We start from the raw sequence: 27,690 nt of genomic DNA, 5'->3' as shown, positions 1-27,690 counted from the left end.
GTTAAAAATGTTGACTCATATGTCAACATATGTGTTAAACTGGTAATTAAGAGTCAAGTTAGGTCATATTCTTTATTCCAGCATTTTAAGCCTCGAATTTCACATTTTGCAAAAATGTTATTTTATAAAGCAAGTAAATACAGTTCTTAGGCCAATGGCCAGTAAATACAAAACTGTAACAAAACAGCCAGGTGTTATTACATATAGACTGATTCCAAGGATATTGAAATGTAATTGGATGTGGACATAAACACAAAAACTATTTTAGTGGTTGGTAGTTTGATTTGTTTTGTTGTCTCAATGGATAATAAATGTTACAATTGTTATAAATGGATGACAAATGGTACAACTGTTATATATAAAACACACATTAAGATTACACAGAAAGTGGACTCATATATTTAGTCAACTCTCAGTGTTTGTATTCCAACATTATCTGAGACAGAACGCTATGGTTGAAAAGGCACACCACCGTAATTTATTTTACAAACATATTGCCTCAGGTATGTTCATATTTAATTGTAGTGAAATGATTACTGTCAAAGAACCACTGCCTTTTATGCTAGTTTTTGTGACTTTTTTGGACTAATTACAGTAATGTTAGAAACAGATGGTAAGGGGAAAAGTGCTCTTTATATAAACAATGAGACAATACTAAAAAAAAACAGACATGAAATAATAGTAACAGTAACAACACAATCTGAAATTTGTACAGACACGTAGACTGTATTTTTCCTTGTATTTTACTGCTGAAACACAGTTCCACTTAAACACAATATACAATTCAGGGACACTATATATATATATATATATATATATATATATATATATATATATATATATATATATATATATATATATATATATATGGGAAAGAAAATATGACTAATATACTTAAAATTTATTCTTTGGTACATGCAAGTAACTACTGTTATTATCTATTGACAGTGCATGTACTCTCATGACTTCCGCATGGATACTTGTTATATACGCATCTATGGACTGGTACACAACACTAACAAAGACAGAGGTAAATGAGTAGTGTTACAGGGCAACTAAAAACTTAGTTAATTTCATTGCACTTTTTTTTAGACAACATTTTTTTTTTTTTTTTTTTTTTTTTTAAGAAAACACACAAGAGAGCAACTTCGTATGAAGGAGGTACTTTACAGGACAGTAAATGTGGTGCTCTTGAAAAAGACTTTTATGGCTCTTGAAAGAGGCATTTATGACCATGAACAGACTGGTTTTGTACCATAGTACCATAGTATTGAGGTACTTTACAGGACAGTAAATGTGGTGCTCTTGAAAAAGACTTTTATGGCTCTTGAAAGAGGCATTTATGACCATGAACAGACTGGTTTTGTACCATAGTATTGAAAAACCATGCTCACCATAAATTAGTAAAGAAATGTTGGTACTTGCCAATGACTCAGTTTTATCCCAGAACAAATAACTGAGTTATTTCCATTTGCCTGCAATAATTTCTTTTTTAAGCTCAAAAGTTAGGCAACATATGTAGGTATGGGCTTACAATCGAAGATGAATATTTACTTACATTCACTAGCTTTAAAATGTATACACAAAGCATAAATAAGGCAGGGCTCTATGTCACATCTACAAATGAACTTCCATGGAAATGTAAAATAAAAATTGTGCACTCTGTACCATATTCACGACAGAAGCAGTCAACAAAATGGCAAGCAAAATACTTCAAATTGAAACAAGGTAAGCCTGCAAAGGTACAAAACATCAATGGTATATAAAGTAGTCATCATACTTTATTTTACCCTGGACTAAATTATACGCAGCTAATCAACTACTGAAAAGTAGCAGGCGATGTCTCTTCGTGGACAATTTTCTGTTGAATTACACTCACTCATGGTAAATGTACACATAAATAATTTGTTTTCTTGTTCTTTTTCATATCCTTTACCTTATAATCAACACACTGTGAAAAAAACACAAATTAACAGGGCAACAAAAGCACCGACATGCGGCTTTTATGCAAAATACTAAGTATTTTACTCTCGTCTTAGAAAACACAATGTAATTTCCCAGTCTTAGAACTTCAGTTTTTCAAAAACTGTATCTAAAATGATAATGTCACTTAAATAGAAAAAAAAACTAGATTTTAAAAATTATTCACAATTTTAAAATGTAAAAAAGAGAAATAATAATATATATCATAAATCTGTAAAATTTATGTTTTATAAATCAGTGTATTCCAAATAAGGTACTATCTGGTGGTAACCAATGCTACAAACATGGTTGTGAAATATAACCATGCTGGAATGACAATTCAGCTAAACGCTGAACTCTGTAAAATAATAAATGTGAGCTATTTTATGTGCTCCTATAGCATATGAATCAAGCCACAATAAATTTGCTACAAATATATACATACAAGATCTTAAAACAATATCTGTTTAGATTCAACAACACATAAAATAGTACTATTTTCTGTCACATAACTGAGGTATGCGCAATTCTTGTTACCTTTTTTATTCTCTTTGTACAGTTTTTATATATGCAACTTTAAAGAAGTGCATACCTGCACCACTCTGTACAGTCACTATACATGCAACTACAAAGTAGTTCATATCTGCACCTGTAAAACGATAACAAACATCATCATAACAACTAAAGTATTATTTCAAAACCAGACAATTACTCTGTAACATAACTGTACTTGTCCAACATTAATAATATTTTAACAGCATGTGATAGTAATGCAACAAACATAGAGAGAAAGAGACAGACTGACAGACACACACACACAGAGAGAGAGAGAGAGAGAGAGAGAGAGAGAGAGAGAGAGAGGCGAAGGGAGGGAATGGGAGAGACGGAGGGAGGGAGAGACAGAGAGAGGGGAGCGGGGGCAGAGAGGGAGACATAAAACCATAAACCTTTTCTGTTAGAGTACAATGGGTAAACTGTGGATATGTTAAAAGTCAGACAGATAGGTAGAAGCAGACAGACAGAGAGAGAGAGAGAGAGAGAGAGAGAGAGAGAGAGAGAGGTCATTCATGACGCTGGGTCAAGACGGTTGGGAAGGGAAGAAGGAAGGTTGTACCTTAATTTCCTGTCATCACTGAAGTCCTTAGAGGTAGAGCACCAAATTGTTCCTGGATGCTGGACTGTAGATCAAGAGTGAAGTGCCATAAATTTAGAATGCAAACTTTTTTTTAAAATTCTACAAACGAGTATTTAGAACCTTGAGAGCAATGCAAAATGACAAGCAAGTATGGAGGAACAGGATAAGTGAAAGACATGTTGTGTGTGAATCCATGAGTATGGATGGAATGGAGATATCCTGGTTGCTCTCAAGTCATTTGTCAACTTTTAGTAATGCAGCAAATACCAATTTTTTTAACCTGAAGGTTGAATCAGAGAGAAGCAACCAGTTAATCACCAAGTTCTTCTTATAGCAATTATAATATAATTTGAAACATAAACTCTCTGTCATAAAATCTACGCAGTGTACAAAAACAACATTCATAAATGCAAATATGTTACAAAGGACTGCAGGATATCAATTTTTTGTGGCATATCTAAGCAGTTCCCAGAGCAAATAGTGTGCTGTGCAATGGGTGATACTTATTAGGCAGAAGTTATTAATAAAAATGAGATGTGGCCGAGCGGTTCTGGGCGCTACAGTCTGGAACTGCACAACCACTATGGTCGCAGGTTCGAATCCTGCCTTGGGCTGTGTGTGATGTCCTTAGGTTAGTTAGGTTTCAGTAGTTCTAAGTTCTAGGGGACTGATGACCTTAGAAGTTAAGTCCCATAGTGCTCAGAGCCATTTGAACCAAAAATGAGATGTGTGAAGTCCGAAAGACGGCATATAATTCCATCTACAATAGACAAAGGTGGATGATCGCCAGATTGTGTCATTTAAGCTTATAAAGACATTATACCTACATTACATTGAGAGAAAGTAGAGGTAATCATACAGTGTAGACTTAACTGCACATAGGAAAGAAGACAATACGCTCATGCGAGAGCTAACTGAATTAAATGGCAACAATGTAGCTGCAGTTCACTGTTCATAAAAGTGTAAACAAAAACAGATGGGATCTGAAGAGTAATTTACTGGGATGCCCTGATGAGTAATGTACATTATCATAATTATGGGCAGTTGTAAAATGTGAACATGTTATGACACAAAGGCTTCTTGTTATATTCAATGCATTATCTTCAGTTGAAGAGTGCCTGGGAGCTAATGTCTAGAAGATAAACATTATCTGCACATGCAGTAGGCCACCAAGAAAAGTTTAAAGGATGTTTTACTACTTCTGTGACCATTAAAAAAATTTTATTAGGGGATTCAGATGTGGGTTTAAAGGTTTTCCTGCCGACAAGACTGGTGACATGTTGGAGAAGCTGAATACTGGAGAGTAGTTTTGTGTGCTCTTGAAGTAACAATGTTTATGCGAGAAACATGAGGTTGGTGGTTCTGCTCCATTTCTTAACCTTTTTTATAACATTACTGTGTGCCAAATGTGGTTCTGACAAAGAACTGATTAAACTATATCGCAGTCAACTCTTTGTCCTGGACACAACTTGCAAAATTTAATTTAAATACAGTGGTTTCTTGTTGGTATGTAAATTTAGATTAGAGTAGTCCTTGATTCCTGGAGATACCATTTATTAGTAACATTTCCTAATAGTTTGCCATTATCATTATCATTGTGTTTCATGTTTTACATCTTCAGCAATGATTTTTTTGTGTTGACTGTAACATAGATACAATCAAACACCAAGTAGTTACCTAGAAGGTACAATCAACACCAAAAAGTCATGGCTGAAGATGTAAAACGTAAAACACAATGATAATGGCATACTACTAGGAAATGTTACTCATAAATAGTATCTCCAGGTAACCAATTTTCAATCACATGATGAGAAATCAATACACAGCTTTCACACAGTTTACAACATTCACATGGTTTTACACAAATGATACAAAATATTACAACAGTGTACACATAGAAGAGCCAGAATATCTGAGATAAGGCTACTGTGATGATATATTCAACAAGGTGATTCATCAAATCATGTACAAATCACAGTCCTCTATTCTACAAGCAAGAGAAAGCTAATTGCAAGGTCTTTGTGTCAGCTCCGGTTTCATGAAAGAATTGCCAAATACTATGAGTACTTCTTGTCCTGGAGACAGAGAGCCACACAATTAGTAAGTGAATTGGAAATTTATTAATAAATATCTTAGAAAGAAGAAAGTATAATGGAAAATCCCGCGTGGAGTACACTTAAGTCTATGAGTAAATATAACCAGTCATCCATGTTGGAAAAGTGTCTCCCATAATACCTCGCCACTTGTGGTGAATGGCACATATGCAGTGATGTAAATCCCTCATTAATTACAGTAAAGGTCTTGCCGAGAACTGCACAGACAAGCACTCCTGTACCAACTGCCCTCTCCCAAACCTGATGCAAATTGGATTTCTGATGCTTCTACCACTCCATCCAACCCAATTAAGTACAGAATATACTCTTCAAAATCCTTGTTACATCTTCTGAGATGGTATTTCACTCCCTCCCTCCTTAAAAAATATCCTAGTCCATCCTTATTTCACCCCCACGACCAACCCTCTGCCACATTATTCACATCAGTGTGAAAGACCTAACTGCAAAACCTGTCTCATGAATGCCCTGAGCATGTCCTGTTCCTGTACTGCAAAGCCAGCCATGTAATTCATTTACGGGTATCATCACCAATCACCAATCCATCGCATGAAACATGACCATCAAACTGTAGTGAAAGACAAGTTAGCACAACAACTTGCACAGTATGAAACCCATATAATACGGTTAACTTAATAACTGTTCCACAGCCCATGTGATCTAGATCCTAACACAGATTGAAACGGTTTCTGTTATCCTCATCTGTGTATTCAATTTTACTGCCCTTGCTAAATTACAGTAGCCTACACTGTCAATCCTATATCTTTCTATTCACTCTCTCCCTTCTGTCTCCATTTCTTGCACTCTCATTATTTACCCCAATTAAACTGTTCCAGTCTATTTTTGCTATTAATCAAATGGCCTCTTCACTTCGGTCGACTTTCCAAGTTTTGGAAGACATTACCATTTCTGAACGGGTCTGCTCATTCATATTAAAAGGTAAACAAACAACATGATAAATATAATATGTATGGTAGCTCTTTAAGTTCATTCTCTTTTGCATTAACACTCTTACCCTAAATTTGTCTACAAAACGAATGTCAAAATACATCACCCATCAGAATTAATCTACTGTTAGAAACACTTACTATGGTCGTGATCCACGAGCAGCCTCTTCCAAGGCTCTCACCTTCATTTCTCGTTCCCTCTGTTGCCTGAAAATAAAAAGTATATAAAAAGATAAATTTGATGACCATATAAAGAAACTTCTTGGAAAGACAGACAGCTTGCCTGTACTCAGTTCATCTAATTTCACTAATATACAAAGGTCTCTTACAAACCAGAGGAAAGTAAGCTACAAATTGGCACATTCCTGGTAGTTATCCTTACTGAACTGCTGTTTGTGAAAAGTGAATGTGACACTAGAGAAGAAGTGGTGGAAGAAAATCTCAGAGCAGTATAAGAACTAATCTCTCATAAAGTACTTCCAAAAACAGGAATTCTAGTGGCCAATTTCATTTATGTATTAAATATATAACAGCATGGAGCACAATTATGCAGCATGAAACAGCTCACAGTATCATACAGACATGATGTAGTGTAATCAATTTTTAATTCTAATGCAAATTTTGTAAAGAAAAATAAGATTTTGCAGAATTACTTCTCCACTTTTATTAGAAGACGGAGCATATTTGTCACTGAATGAGCAAGGAACTCTGAACAGGCATAGAACAAAAAACGATGCAGTTGTATGAGGGAAAATAAAATTTAATGTTAATTTAATTTAATACAAAAATGGCTTATCCTGGGAATGCAGTCAATGGAAGATAACCACTGACCACAGAATATAAGCACAGAGACTTGACTAAGCTATGCTACATGTTCAAACGTGTTAGTGTGCCTGTAGTCTGCTCAGTGCCACAACTATATGGTAAATGGCTCAGTTGCACAGCAGTTGCAAAAGAGAGAGAGAGAGAGAGAGAGAGAGAGAGAGAGAGAGAGAGAGAGAATATTGCAACAGATATCTGACAGACTAAGGCAGCTGCCAACATAAAAGAGGATTAACAAGTATTCCATATTTCATGCAACTGATTAATTGAGGTACACTATTGTATTACGTGCATGTATTCATAAACAATAAACACAGACAACACACTTCTTAAGAAAACAAATGCATGCAGAAGGAAAAAAAATGTATGAGCCTATCCACAAAGTTATTTAAAAGTTTACTGTGAAGTGGCTGTAAGACTAGCTAAATACCAAGCTCACTGAAAATGAACTCATAAAGATTCACTTAAATATGTAATTTAGTGGGCCTATAAGGGGGTGAGCACAAAGAGATATGCACTCAACAAATATAATGCATATTAAATCTTCCTTATAATGTCATAACAAAATTATGCCAATTGTGGAATGCTCAAAACACAAGATGCAACTGATAATTTTTCCTGCACATTGAGGATAATAAACTGGCTGAAATAAATCATGGAATGTACACAACCTGTGATTGTAAATGTCTGAATTCCATTTCTAAAAACATTTTAACAGGTCCAGTGAGAACATGATTAAAACTTATGTTTATCTGCGAATTAGTAACTGTCTTCAAAATGATAATGGAACTGGGCACGTCTCTGCTGAGACTACCTACACAAAAAAGCTTATTGCTACTCATAAAGAGATAAACTTTAAGTATGAGGAAAATGTTGAGTAGGGCACATACTCTTGAAGATCACAAACCATTTTCTGTTTCTTTGTTTATCTACCAAGCACACTAACTCACTGTGTAAATTATTGCAGAAGTGAGCTGCAGGACTACACTAAGAAATATATGTGGCGGAAAAAACCTTCAGTTAAGGCCACTGGCATTGCAAAAATCTAATTACACTGCAGGCCATGACAACTTACTTATTGTGCTTGGCCAATATACACTCCTGGAAATGTAAAAAAGAACACATTGACACCGGTGTGTCAGACCCACCATACTTGCTCCAGACACTGCGAGAGGGCTGTACAAGCAATGATCACACGCACGGCACAGCGGACACACCAGGAACCGCGGTGTTGGCCGTCGAATGGCGCTAGCTGCGCAGCATTTGTGCACCGCCGCCGTCAGTGTCAGCCAGTTTGCCGTGGCATACGGAGCTCCATCGCAGTCTTTAACACTGGTAGCATGCCGCGACAGCGTGGACGTGAACCGTATGTGCAGTTGACGGACTTTGAGCGAGGGCGTATAGTGGGCATGCGGGAGGCCGGGTGGACGTACCGCCGAATTGCTCAAGACGTGGGGCGTGTGGTCTCCACAGTACATCGATGTTGTCGCCAGTGGTCGGCGGAAGGTGCACGTGCCCTTCGACCTGGGACCGGACCGCAGCGACGCATGGATGCACGCCAAGACCGTAGGATCCTACGCAGTGCCGTAGGGGACCGCACCGCCACTTCCCAGCAAATTAGGGACACTGTTGCTCCTGGGGTATCGGCGAGGACCATTCGCAACCGTCTCCATGAAGCTGGGCTACGGTCCCGCACACCGTTAGGCCGTCTTCCGCTCACGCCCCAACATCGTGCAGCCCGCCTCCAGTGGTGTCGCGACAGGCGTGAATGGAGGGACGAATGGAGACGTGTCGTCTTCAGCGATAAGAGTCGCTTCTGCCTTGGTGCCAATGACGGTCGTATGCGTGTTTGGCGCCGTGCAGGTGAGCGCCACAATCAGGACTGCATACGACCGAGGCACACAGGGCCAACACCCAGCATCATGGTGTGGGGAGCGATCTCCTACACTGGCCGTACACCACTGGTGATCGTCGAGGGGACACTGAATAGTGCACGGTACATCCAAACCGTCATCGAACCCATCGTTCTACCATTCCTAGACCGGCAAGGGAACTTGCTGTTCCAACAGGACAATGCACGTCCGCATGTATCCCGTGCCACCCAACGTGCTCTAGAAGGTGTAAGTCAACTACCCTGGCCAGCAAGATCTCCGGATCTGTCCCCCATTGAGCATGTTTGGGACTGGATGAAGCATCGTCTCACGTGGTCTGCACGTCCAGCACGAACGTTGGTCCAACTGAGGCGCCAGGTGGAAATGGCATGGCAAGCCGTTCCACAGGACTACATCCAGCATCTCTACGATCGTCTCCATGGGAGAATAGCAGCCTGCATTGCTGCGAAAGGTGGATGTACACTGTACTAGTGCCGACATTGTGCATGCTCTGTTGCCTGTGTCTATGTGCCTGTGGTTCTGTCAGTGTGATCATGTGATGTATCTGACCCCAGGAATGTGTCAATAAAGTTTCCCCTTCCTGGGACAATGAATTCACGGTGTTCTTATTTCAGTTTCCAGGAGTGTATTAGGAAGAACAAATTATTTAAATTTGTATTAGGTTTGAGGGTATACATTGTGCAAAATTTAGCACACATAGCTGCCACCTCTGGTAGCAACAATGGTTCTAACCCAGTGGGCTTCAAGTCAAACTGAGCTCAGATGACAGATACAGGTACCATATGTGATTCCACACTGCTTCCACTTGGTTCCAGAGTTCGTCAATCATAGTGGCTAGCGAGTAATGGTGTGCCAGTCTCTCAGCAAACCATTACTACATGTTTTCAATGGGTGAGAGAGCTGGAGAAAGTGCTGACCACAAAAACATTCAAACACCCTCTGTATCGAGGTACGTCAGAACAGCACAAGCAATGTGCAGTCTTGCATTATCTCATTTATAGATAACATCACAAAAAATAGAGCATGGCCACTGGCCTTAACATGTCAAAAATTTAATGCGTGCTGTCTAAATTACAGGCTACGCAAATCACAGGAGACCCTGTAATGTACTCAATGGCAACCCATACAATCACGCTAGGTGCCAGATGGAACTGATGATGACAGTGTAACCTGGTAAGCTTGCTCTCCTTGCAGCCTCCATTCACAGATACATCCATCGGAACTCATCTGAAAAGATTATGTAATTCTGTGCCCATATCCAGCACTCTCCTTGGAGCCTCCACACATACATACATCCACTATAATTTTTTTTACGATGCTGATGGCATTTGACTGTGATAAATTTTATTTTATTGTTTTACGATCCAGATTTCGGCCTTAGTCCATTCTCAAGTACAACAACTTATGTCAAAAGTCATCTGACTGGCATGAAATATAAGTCATTGTCAAAAAAGCATATCTTGTCACAAAGGCCAAATCTGTCATTAATAAAAGTGAGAACACCTAAATACATTGCAGACTTTCATTCCTGGTCTCCACAGTGCATCCGGTATTTCATACCAGTCTGACGTCTTTTGACACATAAATACGTTTTTGTACTTGAGGCCAAAGTCTGGATCATATAACAATATGGCGCGACACCTGTTTCCCAGTGTTCTTGTTGGGTTCACCACTGGTGGTGCCACCATCTCCACTGCCAAGTCAAGAGATACTGTAAAAATAATCACTGCATTGACAGTTTGTGATGCTCAAGACTTCTCCAGACCTGAAGTACACAATGTGGCTGTACAATCCTGTGAGGCCGAGAAAAAATGTGTACCTATCAGGCACTAGTTGTGCGCGGCCATTGAGATCCTCCAAGGCATGGGATCCTGATCAATGAAAGTAGCAATATCATAGAACAATAAACCTCAGACTCAATAGACCGCAGTCCTGCCATTGTCGAATTCTGACACATGCTGACAAACATTTCTTCTTCTTATATAAGGCATAACACGATAATCTCACCAAGAACTGACACCCAAATGCTATTTCGGAATGAGAAACTCACTCGATAATCTTTTCTTATGCACAGAATGTAGATGGTGTTACTCATACAGGCATTGTACAGTTGTGTCGCAATGCTTATAATTTCCATATCTAGGCATGTACTACATTTCATATCAATTTGATGTTTGTTGCACGCCACTTTCATGGTGTTGCAAGTATAATGGCCAGCAGCATACATACTGAATATGTTTACATCAGTAACATTTATCTGGGCCAACAACAGAATTCATCAGTTAATACCTAGAGTATCTTTACTACTCAAATACACTTTTTTATGGTGAATAAAAACACCCTAGCCCAAGACGTTTTCAAAGGTTATTTGCAAGATAATAGTTGAGCAGCTTTGCATTATAGTGGGGTTGCTACTTCGTCACCATCACTGCAACATTCAAAGATACCTCGACTCACTGATCACTGAGCAAGTCTTAGGTCTTTTATATGGGATATCGCAATTGTCAATCTGCACATGACTGGAACAGGACTTCATGTGGATGATACAACCAATGTATCCACAGTTTTTCTGCCTTGGTGTACAATCATAATCCACAGCCGTGTAGAATCCTTTAAGGACCACACAGAGCAATAAAAAATTTTCTGATAGCACAACTTTCTACAAAAGTATAACATTCCATAATGACACTGTGGCTAAAAGTTAGTGGTCAGTATTTTATGCAATAATGTTCTTGCCCCTTATCTAAAATGTCCAATGTTTGTTTGCACTGCATGTGTCTCACTTCTTCAGTTTTGTAGATAAGCTGCTTAATGAAATCATTCTTGGTATAATCACACTGAAATGGTCAAACCTATAGTGTCTTGCTTCAGTATGATGAAACTGAACGTTACGAGAGGTAATATCATATATCAGTCTCTCTGTCAATGACAAGATACATGGACAGCTTTCCATGTGGTCATTTGCCTGCATGTGGCACACAGATGTCACATTGTTAGCAATGTTGTGACATGAAATTATCTGTCACAAGTCATAACTTAAAGACTTTTCCATCATCAATTACAATTAACACTTGGTGCTCTGCACTTCAGAGTTATGTCTCCCACAAAGAAATTGGTTATTTATGTACACATTATTCTCCATCTTTGAGAACTTCCCAAGAAATCAAGTCAAATCTAGTGGAATGGGATTACTGCAGGCAGAGTTGGCACTATACGTAATGGGTACATCAGTGGCAACACGGCAGGTAAGCTATACCATGCTGGACCTAACTATGTTTTTTACCCATTGCCTCTGTGGGGCAGTTTAAGGTCACAGAGGCCCATAGTAAGAATAAACTGTGGGACTCTATTTAACAATATGTAGTCACACACAAGGGGGTTTCACAATTCGTATTCATATTCGATGGGTAGATCACGTAACTAATGAGGAGGTATTGAATAGAATTGGGGAGAAGAGAAATTTGTGGCACAACTTGACTAGAAGAAGCGATCGGTTGGTAGGACATGTTCTGAGGCATCAAGGGATCACCAATTTAGTATTAGAGGGCAGCGTGGAGGGTAAAAATCGTAGAGGGAGACCAAGAGATGAATACACTAAGCAGATTCAGAAGGATGTAGGTTGCAGTAGGTACTGGGAGGTGAAGAAGCTTGCACAGGATATAGTAGCATGGAGAGCTGCATCAAACCAGTCTCTGGACTGACGACCACAACAACAACAACAACAACAACAACAGTCTACTCTTCTAGGAGTTGTAGAAGGTACTTAGTAGGTAAAGTTTTGATAAGGAATTCTTGTCAGGAAATAAAAGACGTTTAAAGATCAGATTATTTTCAAACCTTCCACTTCACAGCAAGCACACAGACTGAGACAAGGGCACCATCGTCAGTCCCCTGATGCAATTTGCCGTCTGTTTATAATCACTGCTTCAGCATTCTGCTCAACTGTCAGTCTGTCACTGAGAAGTAAGGATGAATGAGACAGCACAGGATCATACAATCTACATTTGAAGATTACACAGATATGTTGCAAATTTATAGTGAAGTTGGACTTATGGGGAGAGCCATGCAGGTATCGAGAATGTTTCCCAGATCAACTCAGTCCATCACATATCAATTTCATTCAACTACAACAGATGTGATAAACTAGTATATTCATAACTACGAGTGTTGACTGTGGTGCTCTATGGCTGCACTACACTCTCAACTTTCAACAGAATGTTCTTTGGCACATAGAAGAAAACCTGACAACATGTAGAGACCTGTTTAAGGAGTTGGGTGTTCTGACTACTGCTTCAGAGTATATTTTTTCCCTCATGAAGTTTGTTGTAAATAATCCACTACAGTTCAAAAGCAACAATGATGAACATAATTACAATACTAGAGGGAAAAATAACATCCATTACTGCACATTAAGGTTATTTTTAGCACAAAAGTGTGATGTGTAAAAGGTGGTGGCTTGGACTTACAACTAACAAAATCTGAATATTTTCCTTTTTGGAAAAAAAGAAAGAAAAACTTCCAAATGTTCAGAATATTTAGATATTAATTTGGGAAATGAATGTAAAATGACTCGTTCCACATTATTACGATCTACTGTGTAAAATGATCCATGGAACATGAAACTAACTACCTGTACTTGAAACACTGTCCATGTCATGCCATGGACGCCTCATGTGAGCATACAACATACTTTGCATGACCAGCAACTCCACCCTTACCATCAACACAATGTGCATGCATTGACTCAGGCAGATTTTCCACTAGATGACAGTTTCTATATGTCATTTCTACATTGTTGTGTCAACATGCTCAAATTTATGCACTGCATTCTATTTGCAGCTGAAGCTCACTTCATAAGGGAGGTTGTTCTGCACTGTCAAAACAGGCATATTGGGTATAACGAAAATGTGGATTTCAGCAATGGTTTGGTATTAATGAATATGCTGTTATAATCAATTGTTGTCTTAGTGGGCTGCATGTTCTTCCATGCTGCGTAATGGGTCCCAGATACTTGACATTCCTACAAGGGGTACTAGAGGAGTTATTAGATTTGTCACTGTCACTCTGTCCGGACATGTGGTTCCAAAATGACGGTGAACCTGCACATGTGGTGTCTGTAAACATCTCAACAAAACGTACAGTGAAAGGTGGATAGGTTCAATGTAGACCAACTCCTTAACCATCAGATTTAACACCTCTTGACTTTTTCTTGTGGAGCCATATGAAGAGTCATGTGTATGAGACTTCTGTACAGTTGGAAGATCTCCTCGTGTGATTTCTGGTGGCAGCAGAAATTATTTGGCACATACCAAGGCTTGTGGACTATGTGTATGAAAGTGCAGACACACTTTGTACAACAAACAGCAGGATCATCACATAGAGCAGCTCCTGTGAAGCATGCAAGTTGGAGCTCATTTTAACCGCTGTCTGCATACCATGAAGAGGGAGATTTGGGAATGATATGATCTTTAAACTTATTTTACATCAAAATAGTGCATTTTGTGACAATGACTACTTATCAAAAATTTTTATACATACTATGTCCCCAATACAACCCATAGCTTCTAATAGGAATTTTGGACCATTACCTACTTAGGCTATACATACAATGAAACTGGCAAACTGACCATGGGAGTTCTTACTAGTGTTTTCACTACGTGTGAAGAGTACGGTAGCCACTGGTATAGGATTTTACCACAGAATTACCAACAAGCAGAACTGACAGTTGCCAGTTACTGAATTGTGTACTTGCACAAACTGTCTTAAAATTGATTGTAAATTATTATAGCTCATGTTAAGAAGTGACAGACATCAGTCTGGATAGTACAAAATTTCATGACACATTCCAGAACACTAGGTCACATAGTAAAATGTTATGATATGCCACTGAGAAAAGCCTGATCTATGCTGTGCTTACCACAGGAAGCTGAAACCTTAGCAGGAGGACATTCGACAGGAAAGATTGAGTACATTGGCATATCTGAATATAATATCTGAAAAAATACTTCAGAGCCAAGATCGCATTAAAATATTTATTTTGAATTGATGACCAGTTTCAACAGTACCTTGCTGTCATCTTCGGATTTGCAATATGATATAGACACACACATTGCAAAATATTAGACTTATGTATTTCATTACTATTGGCATAGAAAATATGTTCACAAATGCAATGTGTGTGTGTGTATGTCGTATTGCTAATCCAAAGATGACAGCAATGTAGTGTTGAAACTGGTCATCAGTTCAAAATAAATATTTAAATGTGATCTTGGTTCTGAAGTATTTCTTCGAATATTAACAATTTACAGATTTCCTCCTGATCAGAATGTCTGTGATATACCTGAATATGTTCAAACATTGAAGCATGCATGAAAACTTCACAGAAATGCACTAAACACAACAGGCAAAGCTATGGTGTAGACACACTGGCTAGTAAATGGAATGTAAAAGATGATTTCTCAAACACCAATAAGTGAGCTAGATTACCACTAACCTTAATTAAACGAATCCTGTCTGTCCGTTCATTTTGCTTAGTGGCCTACACAATTTGGTGCGAGACTATTTTGATAAATGACTTTAGGAAAGCTTTGTTAATAATACACAGCAAACAATATTTTGGTGCAAGTAGGTGGTAACGTAAAGCAGGCCAGACTAGAATAAAACATGTAAATAAAAATCTTGTATCAGTTTCTAATATGTAAAATGTGGTTTAATAAATGTCTGTTCTTCAAGTGCTGAAAAGTAACCACAGTTTTATGTTAAAGATCTACTATTCAGCAGTGGACAACCAGTATACATAATCTTCAACATTATTACGATTTTCATTCAAAACAGCAAACAATTAATTTTCCCCAGAGAAGCTAGGCAGTGCAGCTGCAGGGTCTCTGAGAGCATGGGTATGCAGTGTGTGCTATGTGGAAAACAAAATCATGTAAATGGTCAAACACACTATTTATTTTTTCAACAATAATGTATGCTGTGCCCAGTGTCTCTACAGAGGAATCATTACAGTAAGTTGTCCTCCAAATCATGTCACACTGACAATTGGCTGATTACACACAAGCTGCTGGAGAGCTACACAGTTGTGGTGTAAGTTTAAGGCGGTCAGTCCCATTAACCAAGGTAGGTTTGCTTGTTTATAGATACTGGTGCCAAAGACTGATGTAACTCTTCTTAAATAACTGATACCGCTTCATGCCAGCTGAATTTCACATTTACAGCTGTCAGAAATTCCATTTTATTTTATCTATAATTGTTGTACAAGGAATGTGAGGTATTGATTGTTTTCCATGAAAGAAATAGGTACAGCACTGGCGTGGGAGTCAACTGGACATCTTTCAAGCTATTGGTTAGCAAACTTCATGAAGTCTTCTGTAATGGTGGCTTCCTTCAAATGAAATGCTTGATACACTTCTCCTTCTACAGCTTACATTAGGTGTGAAACTTTATTTGCTTTTGTTATGTTCAGATTCACAGTGTGGTACAGTACCAAAACACTTGTATTGATTGTGTTCTTTCTCCATGGTATTAGACTCAATACGTCAGTCATTCTTCCCTCAGATGGCTTTCCTGTTGGTTATCACCAAAAAATTAATTGGTAACCGGAAATTTTCGCAGCTATAAATAGCTTAGCCTACTGTTTTTAAACCACTCATGGCTATGCTACTGAAGTAACAGTAGACACTGGCAAAACATATTGTATCACTGCACCTATTGTATTTGGCGACTTGCTTGAAATCCTTCAACCATTTAGCTGGGTTCTGAATAACTTCTGAAAACACTGACAGACGTCTGATGTGAAAATGACTCATAGCCAGGTTTGTATACCAGTCTCTTAACTATGTAGTCCTTAGGGACAACATACAGCTTGTACTGAGGTCCCTGACAGTGTAAGTGAAGGGTAATTCATAATCAAATTGGAGCCACGGTGCTGTTAATGTTCCAAAATATCCAATGTCTCCACACAATGATGCCACATTGTCACTATAATCTATAAAGGTGTGCTGAAAAGTAAAGCCTCAAAAAAATTTTTTATGTTAAAGTTTTTTTAATAAAACATATGTTATTAAAATTTCATATCTTTATTCTTCAACCTCATCTCTGCTTGCACCATTTCATCACTACCAAAGTGAAGTCCTCCATGTTTTGGAAACAGATGAAAATCAGATGTAACCAAGTTGGGGCTGTATGGAGGATGATTGATGAGAGTGAACCCAAGGCATCGGATTGTTGCAGACGTTACAATCCCCTTGTGTGGTCTGGCATTAACACACTGAAGAAAAGGGTGCTCCATGTGTGGACAAACTCTTTCAATTCGAAACTGGACTACGCCACACTGTTTCTCATGCACCGACAGTTATGGCTACACATCACCATGTTACACCCTACAATTTGAAGCGCTATAGTGGCAGACAGCTGCAAATACGTAGATGTGAAGAGTAAAAATGTAGAATGTTAACAAAATTGTTTTATTCAAAGAGCTTTAAGATATTTTACAAAAAATTCGGAGGCATTACTTTCCAGCACGCCCCTGTATACAAATAACAAAACGATAAAACCTTCATGGCTGTCTGTCTATCCAAACATGCTAATCTCCAAAACTATTTGATGAATTTTCATGGGGTTTTCACAGGTAACCTGCAGTGTAGCTTACGGCAATATATACTTTTTATTTCATCAAACTCATGTCATGGGGGGAAAAAAAGAAGATATTGTAAATTGTTGTTTTAGGAGTCTGCTCAGCTTAGTAGTAGGAATGTTTACCTTAGTGATGGTGTATTACACCAAAAAATCAATAGATGGTGCTTTAAAAAAAATAAAAAAAAAATAAAATCTCTGTAGCAGAAGTATTTTTGGTGTCAGTGACAGAATTAAGAACTGCAATCATATCATTACGAATACAAACTAAGATTGAATTTACCCAAAACTTAACAAAATTTCTTTGCTTCTTTTGATAGGATTAATTTATATTTGACTTCTTGGCAAGGAAAAATAAATTTATTGACAAAGTGATCCCATAACGTTTCTGTGTTTCACTGGCTGAGGTATGGAACCCTAAAAAGTGACAGTATACAAAGGTTTTTCTTCAACTTCCATTGCAAAGCATGTGCATATAGCTACTTTTGTATAAATCTGAGGGCAGGGGCATCAATGACTGTCACTTAGAGTAGGTTTATTACATGAATTCAAATAAGGTAGGGACTGAACTGAAATTTCTTCAAGGAGGAAAAGCATTCTTATTTGTATATAACTTTGAATCTTGTTGAGTAACTGAATCATTTCATTAGTAAGTAGTTTCTAATATCTTTGAAAACTTAAATATTAAATTACAAATACTAGGAAGAAGTTGCTATATATTGACAGTCAGTCAGTGTCAGTATGCTACACAGAATGATACAGAGGCTGCTGCAACTATCTGCATATTACAACTTATATGAATACCATAAACAAAGAACCAGCAGTACATCTAAAGATGATGAAAATATACATACAACATAAATAATACACACACTGCATGTTTTAAAAGATTTACCTTAAGAACTCCTCTGGTGCAACAAGTGATGGATGAGTATGAGAGAATCTGTCCCTATCTAACAACATCTGGCGTTGCAACTGCTCATGGGCAGCTTGAGCTGATAACTGCAACAAAAATAGGAATATGCCTTCATTTAGCAATATGTCCATACACAACACTGTATTTCCTACCAAGCAACAAATTCAGTTTCTATGGAGCAAGCTAGTTTCTGCTGAGTACACTATCTCAACACAAAAGGTCCTAATTGCTCACATTACTAAGTATTTATTTGTACTAGTGTATTGGTGCAGGACTGAATTTCGACCTTGAGCTGTAAAAAGTTTCACGGAAATCAGTCAACTCAGTGTCAGCAGGTGCTGTTTATACAGGTGTATTCCTGCATTCTGCCAGATGCAAACACGGTTGAGCTTCCACACTACCTCATGGAAAATGATAAGCAGAAATGTTCTGAGGGTTGGAAGGAACAAATGCAGACGTCTGTGGACTCAAATAGTTCCTATGTTGCAGGCAACCACCACAGACTCAACTTATGTGGCAAGTACACATATTTTCAGCCTCAGTCACATTTCTTTTGATTAAACTAATTTACATTTTCCAACAAAGTGCAATAATAAGTCTATGATAAACTACTGTCATTGGACTGTGTGAAAAGGACACAATTCACAGTCAAAAACAGTTGATCAATAAAATTCCATGACAAATTGTTTCTTATTCAATTGAGCAGTTATGCTCCTTTTGTGTTGTAGTAGTAGATATTGATGTCAACAGAAAATGCTGTTTACACTGTGGATGAGAAACTATGAATGAAAAGAAATATCTTCAACAATATAACAACACCAGCATTCCGGTCTGAGCTGCCGGAGATGGCAGCCATGTGGGTGAGGCGTGCTTCCTTGTGCGAATGAATATGTGTATGTGTTTCCCTTTCTGAAGAAGCCCCTGACAAAAGCTAAATGTGTAACAGTCTTTTCGTTGTGTCTGTCTGAAACTCAACATGTCATCTTTACAGTGAGTGGTAATGTATCTTTTTCCTTATATTGCTGATATTTCAACCTGGAGTTTCCATTGTTTGAATTCACACCATTGGCATACAAAATGGTCCCATAACCTTTTTTACTTTGCTAACTAATCATTTACTATGTAAACTAAATTATTGCCTGAACATATGGCTCATCCACTGTAGCAAATTTCAATCATACAGATTTATAAACAAATATGTAGTTTGCAAAATCATAAAATATCCTTATGAGAGCCTTTATATAGCACACTCCAACCAAAAATCTTCAGTCCACATCAAGAAATTCCCATGTTAACATCTATGAATCGAGTCCACATACTACAATCTTTATTCTAACATCTCTCTGTCAGTATCCACAATCATACAGTAAAATCAGTACTGAGAACATAATCAATTAACATTTTTATGCAAGTTAATGTTTATTTGGATCAAATTATGCACTGAAGAATCTAAAAGTCAGTCTGTTGCAACATTTGAGAACAATTAATATTTCCACATAGTTTCTCTTGGTGACAACATGTCTGTGTGAAACAACTGCATGAACTTCTTTGGTTGTTGCAAGCAAAAATTTAGTTTAACAGACTGCACATAATAAATGTTTTTGTCTTGTGTGCCACACTAAATGTTTATGTTGGCTTTAATAATGAACGGTGTTCAACTGTCTGCTTCTATAAACTGTGGATTATGGGATGAAGGGTTTTATGATAAGTATTGCCATTGAAACTGTCACTAACTGGGTGGTCTAGCCTGATTATCTTGAAATATGAATAGTAATGTTAGTGAACTGATCATCACTGAATAGGTCAATTTAATGTTAATATAACTGTAATCAAGTGAAACTAAAAAGCAGTGGTGTTGTGTACAGTACAGTATTGTGCGACATAGTCCAATAGTCAAAAAGTTTTCAGTTTCGAGGCAATGAACTTATGCACTACCAAGAAGAACAATAAGATGATGCTTGCACTAGGTTATTACTGTTCCACATATATTTAACCATGTGGTCATAACGTTTTGGTTCATCTGTGTACATCCAGATCTACCAACACCTGAGATGGATTGTTCAGAAATTCTTCTACTTACAAATGACACAAATGGCAACATGAAAAATGCTGAATGTAATGTAAATGATACAGCAATAGGGTAGTGGATGACACTAAGCCAGACCTCATGGAAAACAGATTGTCATTCAAATGTCAACCACAGAGTTAGCATTAACACCAATTGCTGATGTAGCATGAAAAGAGTGCACTCCCTAGGGAAGTTTATATACTGATGATGTAATTTATATAATGATGTAACAATAGTGTCAAATTCATGGTTTAATTATCTGATATCAACAATTTTATATTCACCAAATGGTACAAAGTGTGAACCCGAACAGGAGGCTGTCTACCAAAACTGGCTGTTAAATTTAGAAGTTTATCGGCAGCTTGAGCAGTAATCATGATATTTTTCAGAGATATTAAGAGGTCAGCTCCTGACACAGAACATCTGTAAAACTAGTATTTTACCGTGATAAGGCAAACCGGTAATCATCGAAGCCAAAAATTCTGAAGTCACTTGACTAAAGGGAGATGGAGGGCTTTCTTTGAAGTTTCGTATTCAGTACCTTCTGAAGAAACTGAAAGTTGTTTATTGTGATAATCACCATCACCATTGTCACTGACATTGAAACTACAAGCATGCTAAAACTGTTTATTTTTACTCTATTATGTCCTATGATGACATATTCTGAGAGAACTTGACCAATTCCTGACCTATAATCTCAGGGCAGAAAATATGAGAGAATATTACACCTATTGTTGCTTCATTGATTTACCCAAAATCCATTCTTCTGTTAATGTAAAAGATGTGACCTGTATTTGTGTACTGGGTAATCTGCCACACTTTCCACCATAATTTAACAGCATCAAAAATATTTTCTCTTTTCATTTGTCTTCCAAGCTTCTAAAGAACAACTCGTATGTTTTAAAAGCTTGATATTCATGGTTTTATTTATGATCTTAACTTCTACCACATGTGGCTATCTAATTGTATTTTCATTCTTTAACACATAACAACTTGAAGCACATGCTTTCAATAACATATGGCCCACTTTACTTAACAACACCTTTCAGTAAGTTTTATACATTAGAAATATGTAATTGTAGCCTGACTCGTGCATTCATGCAGGAATGTGCTCAAACAACAATGTAAACAACATCCTAAAGAAGCTGCCAAAATATACCTGATGAGCCAATTGATCAGCATAACCTGGGCCACGTGTCAATAAATCTGAAGGGTGATGTAATCCAAGTGCTGCCTCTCTTGGAGGTAACAGAGCTGGTCGTGGATATCCCGACGCTGATGCTAAAACACACCAGTAAGATGTCACTACAATAGCTAACATTACATATAACAATGAAATTGCATGTGAAATAGCACACCACAAATTACAACCCACATAACATTATTTCCAAAGAATAATTTAAAGGAAGAAGAGTTTCTATGAAATAGCACAAAACATAATTTTAAAAAATGATACAATAAATGTACTGACTTTCTACTCTCAAATCAGTCCATTTCCTCACTGAAAATTACAGATGACTGACAGACAGACAAGAGAAAGCAGGCTAGCTTTTTTTAAACACATAGTTGTTTTGAAAAGAGAAATATTTCTGGCCAAAAGATAAAAAGGACTTGCCAGAATCTACTTCATTTTCAAACAGATTTCACTAAACCCGTCTGATACTACATAAATAAGTCAGTCAGTAAACTGACTTCTGCAAGACATGTCTCCTACAAGCAAAAATAAAGTAGGAACCAATAAATTACAATGAATGGTCAAATTTAAACAAGCATTTAAGTCCTAGTATAGCAGGAATTTCCCTATTGTAATTTGGTGAAAACAATTACAGAGTTAGATAAAATATAGCAGGTCATTTAACAGAAACATTTTCTTCTGCTATGATACCAGACAAAGGAAGATATGCTTCCATATACACTAAAAGTTTTGTCACGTACTGATGAAAAAGTGCTATAATCATCCCAGTACAACATAAGATACAAGAGGGAAATTTTAATGTAATGGAATAGCTCACAAAAAGATGATATCATTCCAAAAAGCTACCTCCAAGTCTGCAAGAACTTTGGTGTGTGTTATCCTATTTGCAAAGCTCTTACCAAGCATACAGACAAAAGGATTCAAAGGTATTCTAGGAAGGGCTACAGACAGCTGGTGATTCTGATAAGCTTACAACTTCCACTTTTGTATCATCAGTATCACACAACTAGTGTATTCATCCATGACATGTTAGGCATGATTTACCTGCTCACCAAGTTTTTGGGTAACTGGCTGGAGAATGTCTCAGACTGCATAAACTGATCACTGTGTTTGCATTGTTAAATTTGGTGCTAATACCTACAAGTAGCACAGCCACCCTCCAGGAAGCAACAGAATCACAAAGCTTTACTTCCTATCCTATGAAAAGCAATATCAGTTCTGGAGTAAAGAACTTTTTTAAATTTACTTTTTGAAATATGGATTTATAGCATTCTCGCAACCAGAGCCAAGGTTGATACTACATACTAGTATAATCCCAATTAAGTCCGTAGATAGCTTATTCGAATCCTAGTGTTGGAAAAGAATTTCATTAGCAATTTTGTACTGTTGTGATACAATGACATGAAGGTCCTTATTATCAGACAGCTGACCCACTGTGACACCCCAAAGTACCTCGGAGTGAAGTTGGACTGGTCCCTCACCTTCAAGGACCACTGTACAGATACAAAAATGAAAGTCAGTGCGAGGAACAACATTATTAGGAAACTGACTGGCAACAACTGGGGAGCACACCCACAGGTCTTCTGCACATCTGCCCTCACTTTGTGCTTCTCTGCTGCTGAATATGCAGCACCTGTATGGCAGAACTCCAGCCATGCCAAACAGGTAAATATTGCCCTAAACGAAACAGGATGAACTGTAACCGGCTGCTTGCAGGCAACTCTGTTGACAAAATCTACCACTTCATGGGCGTAGCACCTCCAGACATCCGAAGGAGAACAGCAGCTGAAGTGGAAAGAAACAAGCAGAAGACGGATCAGAGACACCCCCTGTTTGGATGCGACATCAAACACCAAGACTCAAGTCGAGAAAAAGTTTTCTCCGAACAACACAATCAATCCAGACATCATGTGCAGACCATAGGATACAACTCTGACATAGCTCATCATCAGAGAAGTATTGGGACAACCCCAAGGAAGAACTAGCTACAGGTCATCATCTCCCATAAGTGATGTATTTGTGGATGTAATTGGTTGTTGGTTGGTTGTGTGAGGTTTAAGGGACCAAACAGCAAGGTCATCAGTCCCTTGTTTCAAATGTGGTCCATTCTGCTAATGTGACATCTCAGGAAAGTCAGAAAAATAAAAGGGAAAAGGCTAAAAACGTAAAGGGGCAGTCATGTTGTCAATGGTAAAAACAAAACGAGGGAAGTCAGCAAGAGAACGAACCCAACGCTATGCTGAAGCAGCATAGGCAAGACCACCTGTGACTTAAAACGTACAACCGCTAGAATGTAGAAGTATGTATGGGAAAAGAAGACTAACCAATCCTTAAAAAAAAAAAAAAAGGGGGGGGGGGGTAAAAACAGAGTAAAAGGGGAGGAAAAGAGGACCTCTGTCAGGGAGGTGAATCGGGAAGCTCCGAACATGGCTTACAGTGGGAGACACCCAAACATTCACCGCCATACCCAACACCAAAGAGAGATTAAAAACCTTAAAACTGAGAATAAAAACCACTCTCCCGAAGGAAACCGAGAACCAGAGAGACCCTCTGGGAATCGTCAGCCAACATCAAAGGTAAAGTATGGGGAAGTCTGTACTTAGCACGCAGAGCCAAAAGAAGGGGGCATTCAACCAAAATGTGGGCTACTGACTGGAAGGCTCCACACCCACAAAGTGGGGGTGGCTCATCACGCAAAAGAAAACCATGGGTCAGCCTGGTATGGCCAATACGGAGATGACACAGTGTGGTCGAGTGGAGATGACACAGTGTGGTCGAGTCCTTTGGGGAGAGGCGAAAAGAAGAACACCATGGGCCCGGTGTCACCTTAATCGCACGAAGTTTATTAGACAGGGGAGTAGCCTCCCAAGAATTGGCCCATGACTGTGCGAAGTGGGATTTGATGTGAAGCCGTAAATCTGCTGCAGGAGGGGTTACAGAAAATGGGGGGTAAGTGACTGCTTCCCCAGCTGAACGATCAGCGAGCTCATTACCCGGGATACCCACATGGCCAGGGGATGTAGTTGTGATGTAATTGCACGGAGTGGCAATTTCCCTGACAATGATGTTAAGGCCTTTCTCGGCGTCCAGGTGCCTGTGCTTTCACTCAAAAATGTTAACCTTTAATGCCCCCTTTCCATAAAAAAGGGAAGATGCATTAGTTCGTAAACCAAATCTGTGTTACATTTCATAATGAGGCAGCCAGAGAATGATCTGAAGAACATGCAAATAAGTAACTCACCATCCAGAAGACTATGAGGCGTTCAGTAAAAATGCAATACTACAATTATTTTTAATAATCTTGAAATATTTTGCTTGCTTTGCTGAGTGTAACGAATGTGACAATTCTGCAAGATTCACACAACACGAACTTTATGAAGGTGTATAACATGAGACAGAGAAACAAATATTTTTCATAAATCAGAAAGCAACTGACACAAAATTCAAATGTGTTGTTACAGTATTAGTGCTGAAAATCCTATCACATGCAAACCAGTACTGTTAACTGTTCAATCTTATTTACAAAGCAGAGATTACAATGACAATTAGTGCTGTGGGAGTAAGAAAAGGCAGCCAGGAAGCAGGTCTAATGTATTCAATCTTCTACTGCACACAGGCAGTGGCAACAATTCGTAACCACAAGTTCAGCATTTAACTGTTGTGCTGAAGATTTTTTAAAGGTGGTATTTATACTAGATAAGCAGAGGTGTGCTGTTTACCAATCAGTACTTGTCAGAAGAGGGACCATTCGCAGCAGCCACACCAACAGTTACACTGGAATGCAGAACACTGGGGGATCACTGTTTTTGTGAATGACTACTGGTTTAATGTGAAAAGTTATAGCAGACATCTCTTTATTTTGCATGAAGCCAGATCCAATTATTACTCATAACCCTATGAAATGCGTAATGTTTAAAAACATGTCTCCTCACACGGAACAATGATTATACATGTATACAGTGTAGAGATGAAAATTATGTTTATGAATGATGTTATTTCAGAGCAACAGATGGCTTCATCTTACAAGACTGCAATGCTTGACCACATAGGACTATATGTAGGAAGTCTCTTCAATTGCAAACAAAATCAGTGCACGGAGTAGCCAATTCAATTTTCTGATCTAATTCCCACAAAGCATGTTTGAGGTACCCTTTGGTGGCATTCTGCTGCACCCCGGATTCTTAGCACGCACCTAGCAACAATGTGAGAAAAATAGAATTCAGTTTCTATGGAACTGACATTCACCATTAATACCATTCCACATTGCAGTATGTGCCATTGCTATATTGCCTATCACTGTCAGCACATGCTGCATTTTGTCATTGCTTATACTTACAGACAGGAAAAAATTGTTTTATTTTATGACCAAAGTTGATGTTATTTGTTGCCAAATATGGTGTTCTTTTTTGTCGAATTCAGTGTTATTTTTGCCAAATTCATAGAATGTTTTGTCAAATTTGGTAGTTTTTCCCCCCAATAGACAGTGTAATTTTTTTTATTAAATTCAATGTTTTTTTACCAAATTTGGTGAACTCTTTTTCCAAATTTTTGCCAAATTAGGAGCTGTTTTTTTTTCAAAATTCAGTGTTTTTGCCATATTTGGTGCTATTAATTTCGACAAATTCAGTGTTATGTACTGCAAAATTTGGTGATTGTTTTGCGAATTTACTATATTTTTTCCAAATTCAACATGATTTTTTGCCAAATTCTGTGTTTTTTTGCCAACATCAGTATTGTTTATTTCTGCCAAATTTGGTGATGTTCTTTTGTCAAATTGTTTAATGTTTTCTGCCAAATCCCACAGTTCTTTTTTTGTTTTTGCCAAATTATTTGTTGTTTGTTGCCAAGTTCTTTGTTGTTTGTTATCAAATTCCATGTTATTTTTTTGCTAAATTCAATTTTTTTTAGATATTTCACATTTTTTTACCAAATATGATTTTTTCTAAAATTGGTGATTTTTTAATTTGGTGTTAGTTTTGGCCAAATTTGGTGCTATTTTTATCATCACAAAAAAGTTTGTTACTCAGGAAATGTAGAATTATTTTAAAATTATGCATGAACCTCAGCTTTAGTGACAGCAGAATACAAAATGCAATTTTAACATTCAACAACTGTCAGTTATGACTGTTAGCAAAGTGCCATCCTCAGAATTAGATTTTTATACAGCAAAATTATAAATTTTGTGATATCCCTTAAAAGTAACTGGTTTCATGCTATTCCGCCAAAAACTGATAACTTTGCGTTATCGTTTTTGAGAAATTTTCCTGTCCCTACTTATACTGTATCAAACTGATGGGATCCTTTGGTACATTTCATATATGTTTTAAGTCTTGACACAAATCCTTTACTGGAACAACATATTCATCTTCATTTAAGGCATAACATGTTTTCAACACTTTGGCTTAGTCTATTCACATTCAAAATAAAATTTTATTAATTATTTTTGTGACTTTTCTGTGCTTTATCAAAACCAGTATCATTACAGAAAAACAAGTCATGACATCTTGTTGACCAAAGCCCAAAACACCACTGAATTGTTAAATCTAATACATGCTCAGCCCTGCTGTAGTGTTTGTTGTGAGGATGAAGCGAATGTTCCCCCTTGTACCCAACACTCCTTCAAGTTTTCAATAACAGAGCACAAAAAAAAACTATAAATTGAATACTTTGTGCTCTTATACATGTTAGGAATGGACTGCACCACACTGTGGTGCGAACTAGACAAATTTTCACATAGCCATCTGACTACTGATTCTGTACACTAAAGAAAGCACACAAATATGAGGGTAAATCAAATACAGATGGGATTTTTGTTCCTGAGTGTCTACAGTTGGTAAGACTGGGCCCATACCTCTAATATGCTTGGCAGGGGCCATTAGGAGTGGGGTGAGCAGGCCATTCCACACTCCCAATCAGTCTGTCAGTAGTGCTCACAGTGTCAGAGCAACAAGTGCACTCCACAATTTTGCAATGCATAACAATAAAATTTCTTGCTCGTAAAGGAG

At 37.8% G+C, this 27,690-nt stretch overlaps 1 protein-coding gene across 1 annotated transcript in view; it reads right to left on the bottom strand.

Annotated features, from left to right (window-relative positions):
• Positions 1-819: 819 nt before the first annotated feature.
• Positions 820-27,690, bottom strand: part of LOC124721362 — a 187,081-nt gene continuing 160,210 nt past the window's right edge. The window contains 5 exon segments of the mRNA XM_047246296.1: positions 820-2,611; positions 3,077-3,140; positions 6,297-6,362; positions 18,402-18,508; positions 21,650-21,771. Coding sequence (XP_047102252.1) covers positions 3,104-3,140; positions 6,297-6,362; positions 18,402-18,508; positions 21,650-21,771 — 332 coding nt within the window. The 3' untranslated portion in view covers positions 820-2,611; positions 3,077-3,103.

This window comes from Schistocerca piceifrons, chromosome X (genome assembly GCF_021461385.2).
Source record: "Schistocerca piceifrons isolate TAMUIC-IGC-003096 chromosome X, iqSchPice1.1, whole genome shotgun sequence".
Classification (NCBI taxonomy): Eukaryota; Metazoa; Arthropoda; class Insecta; order Orthoptera; family Acrididae; genus Schistocerca; species Schistocerca piceifrons.
Note: the sequence above shows the minus strand (reverse complement) of the source record. Positions and strands in the feature narration are given on the sequence as shown.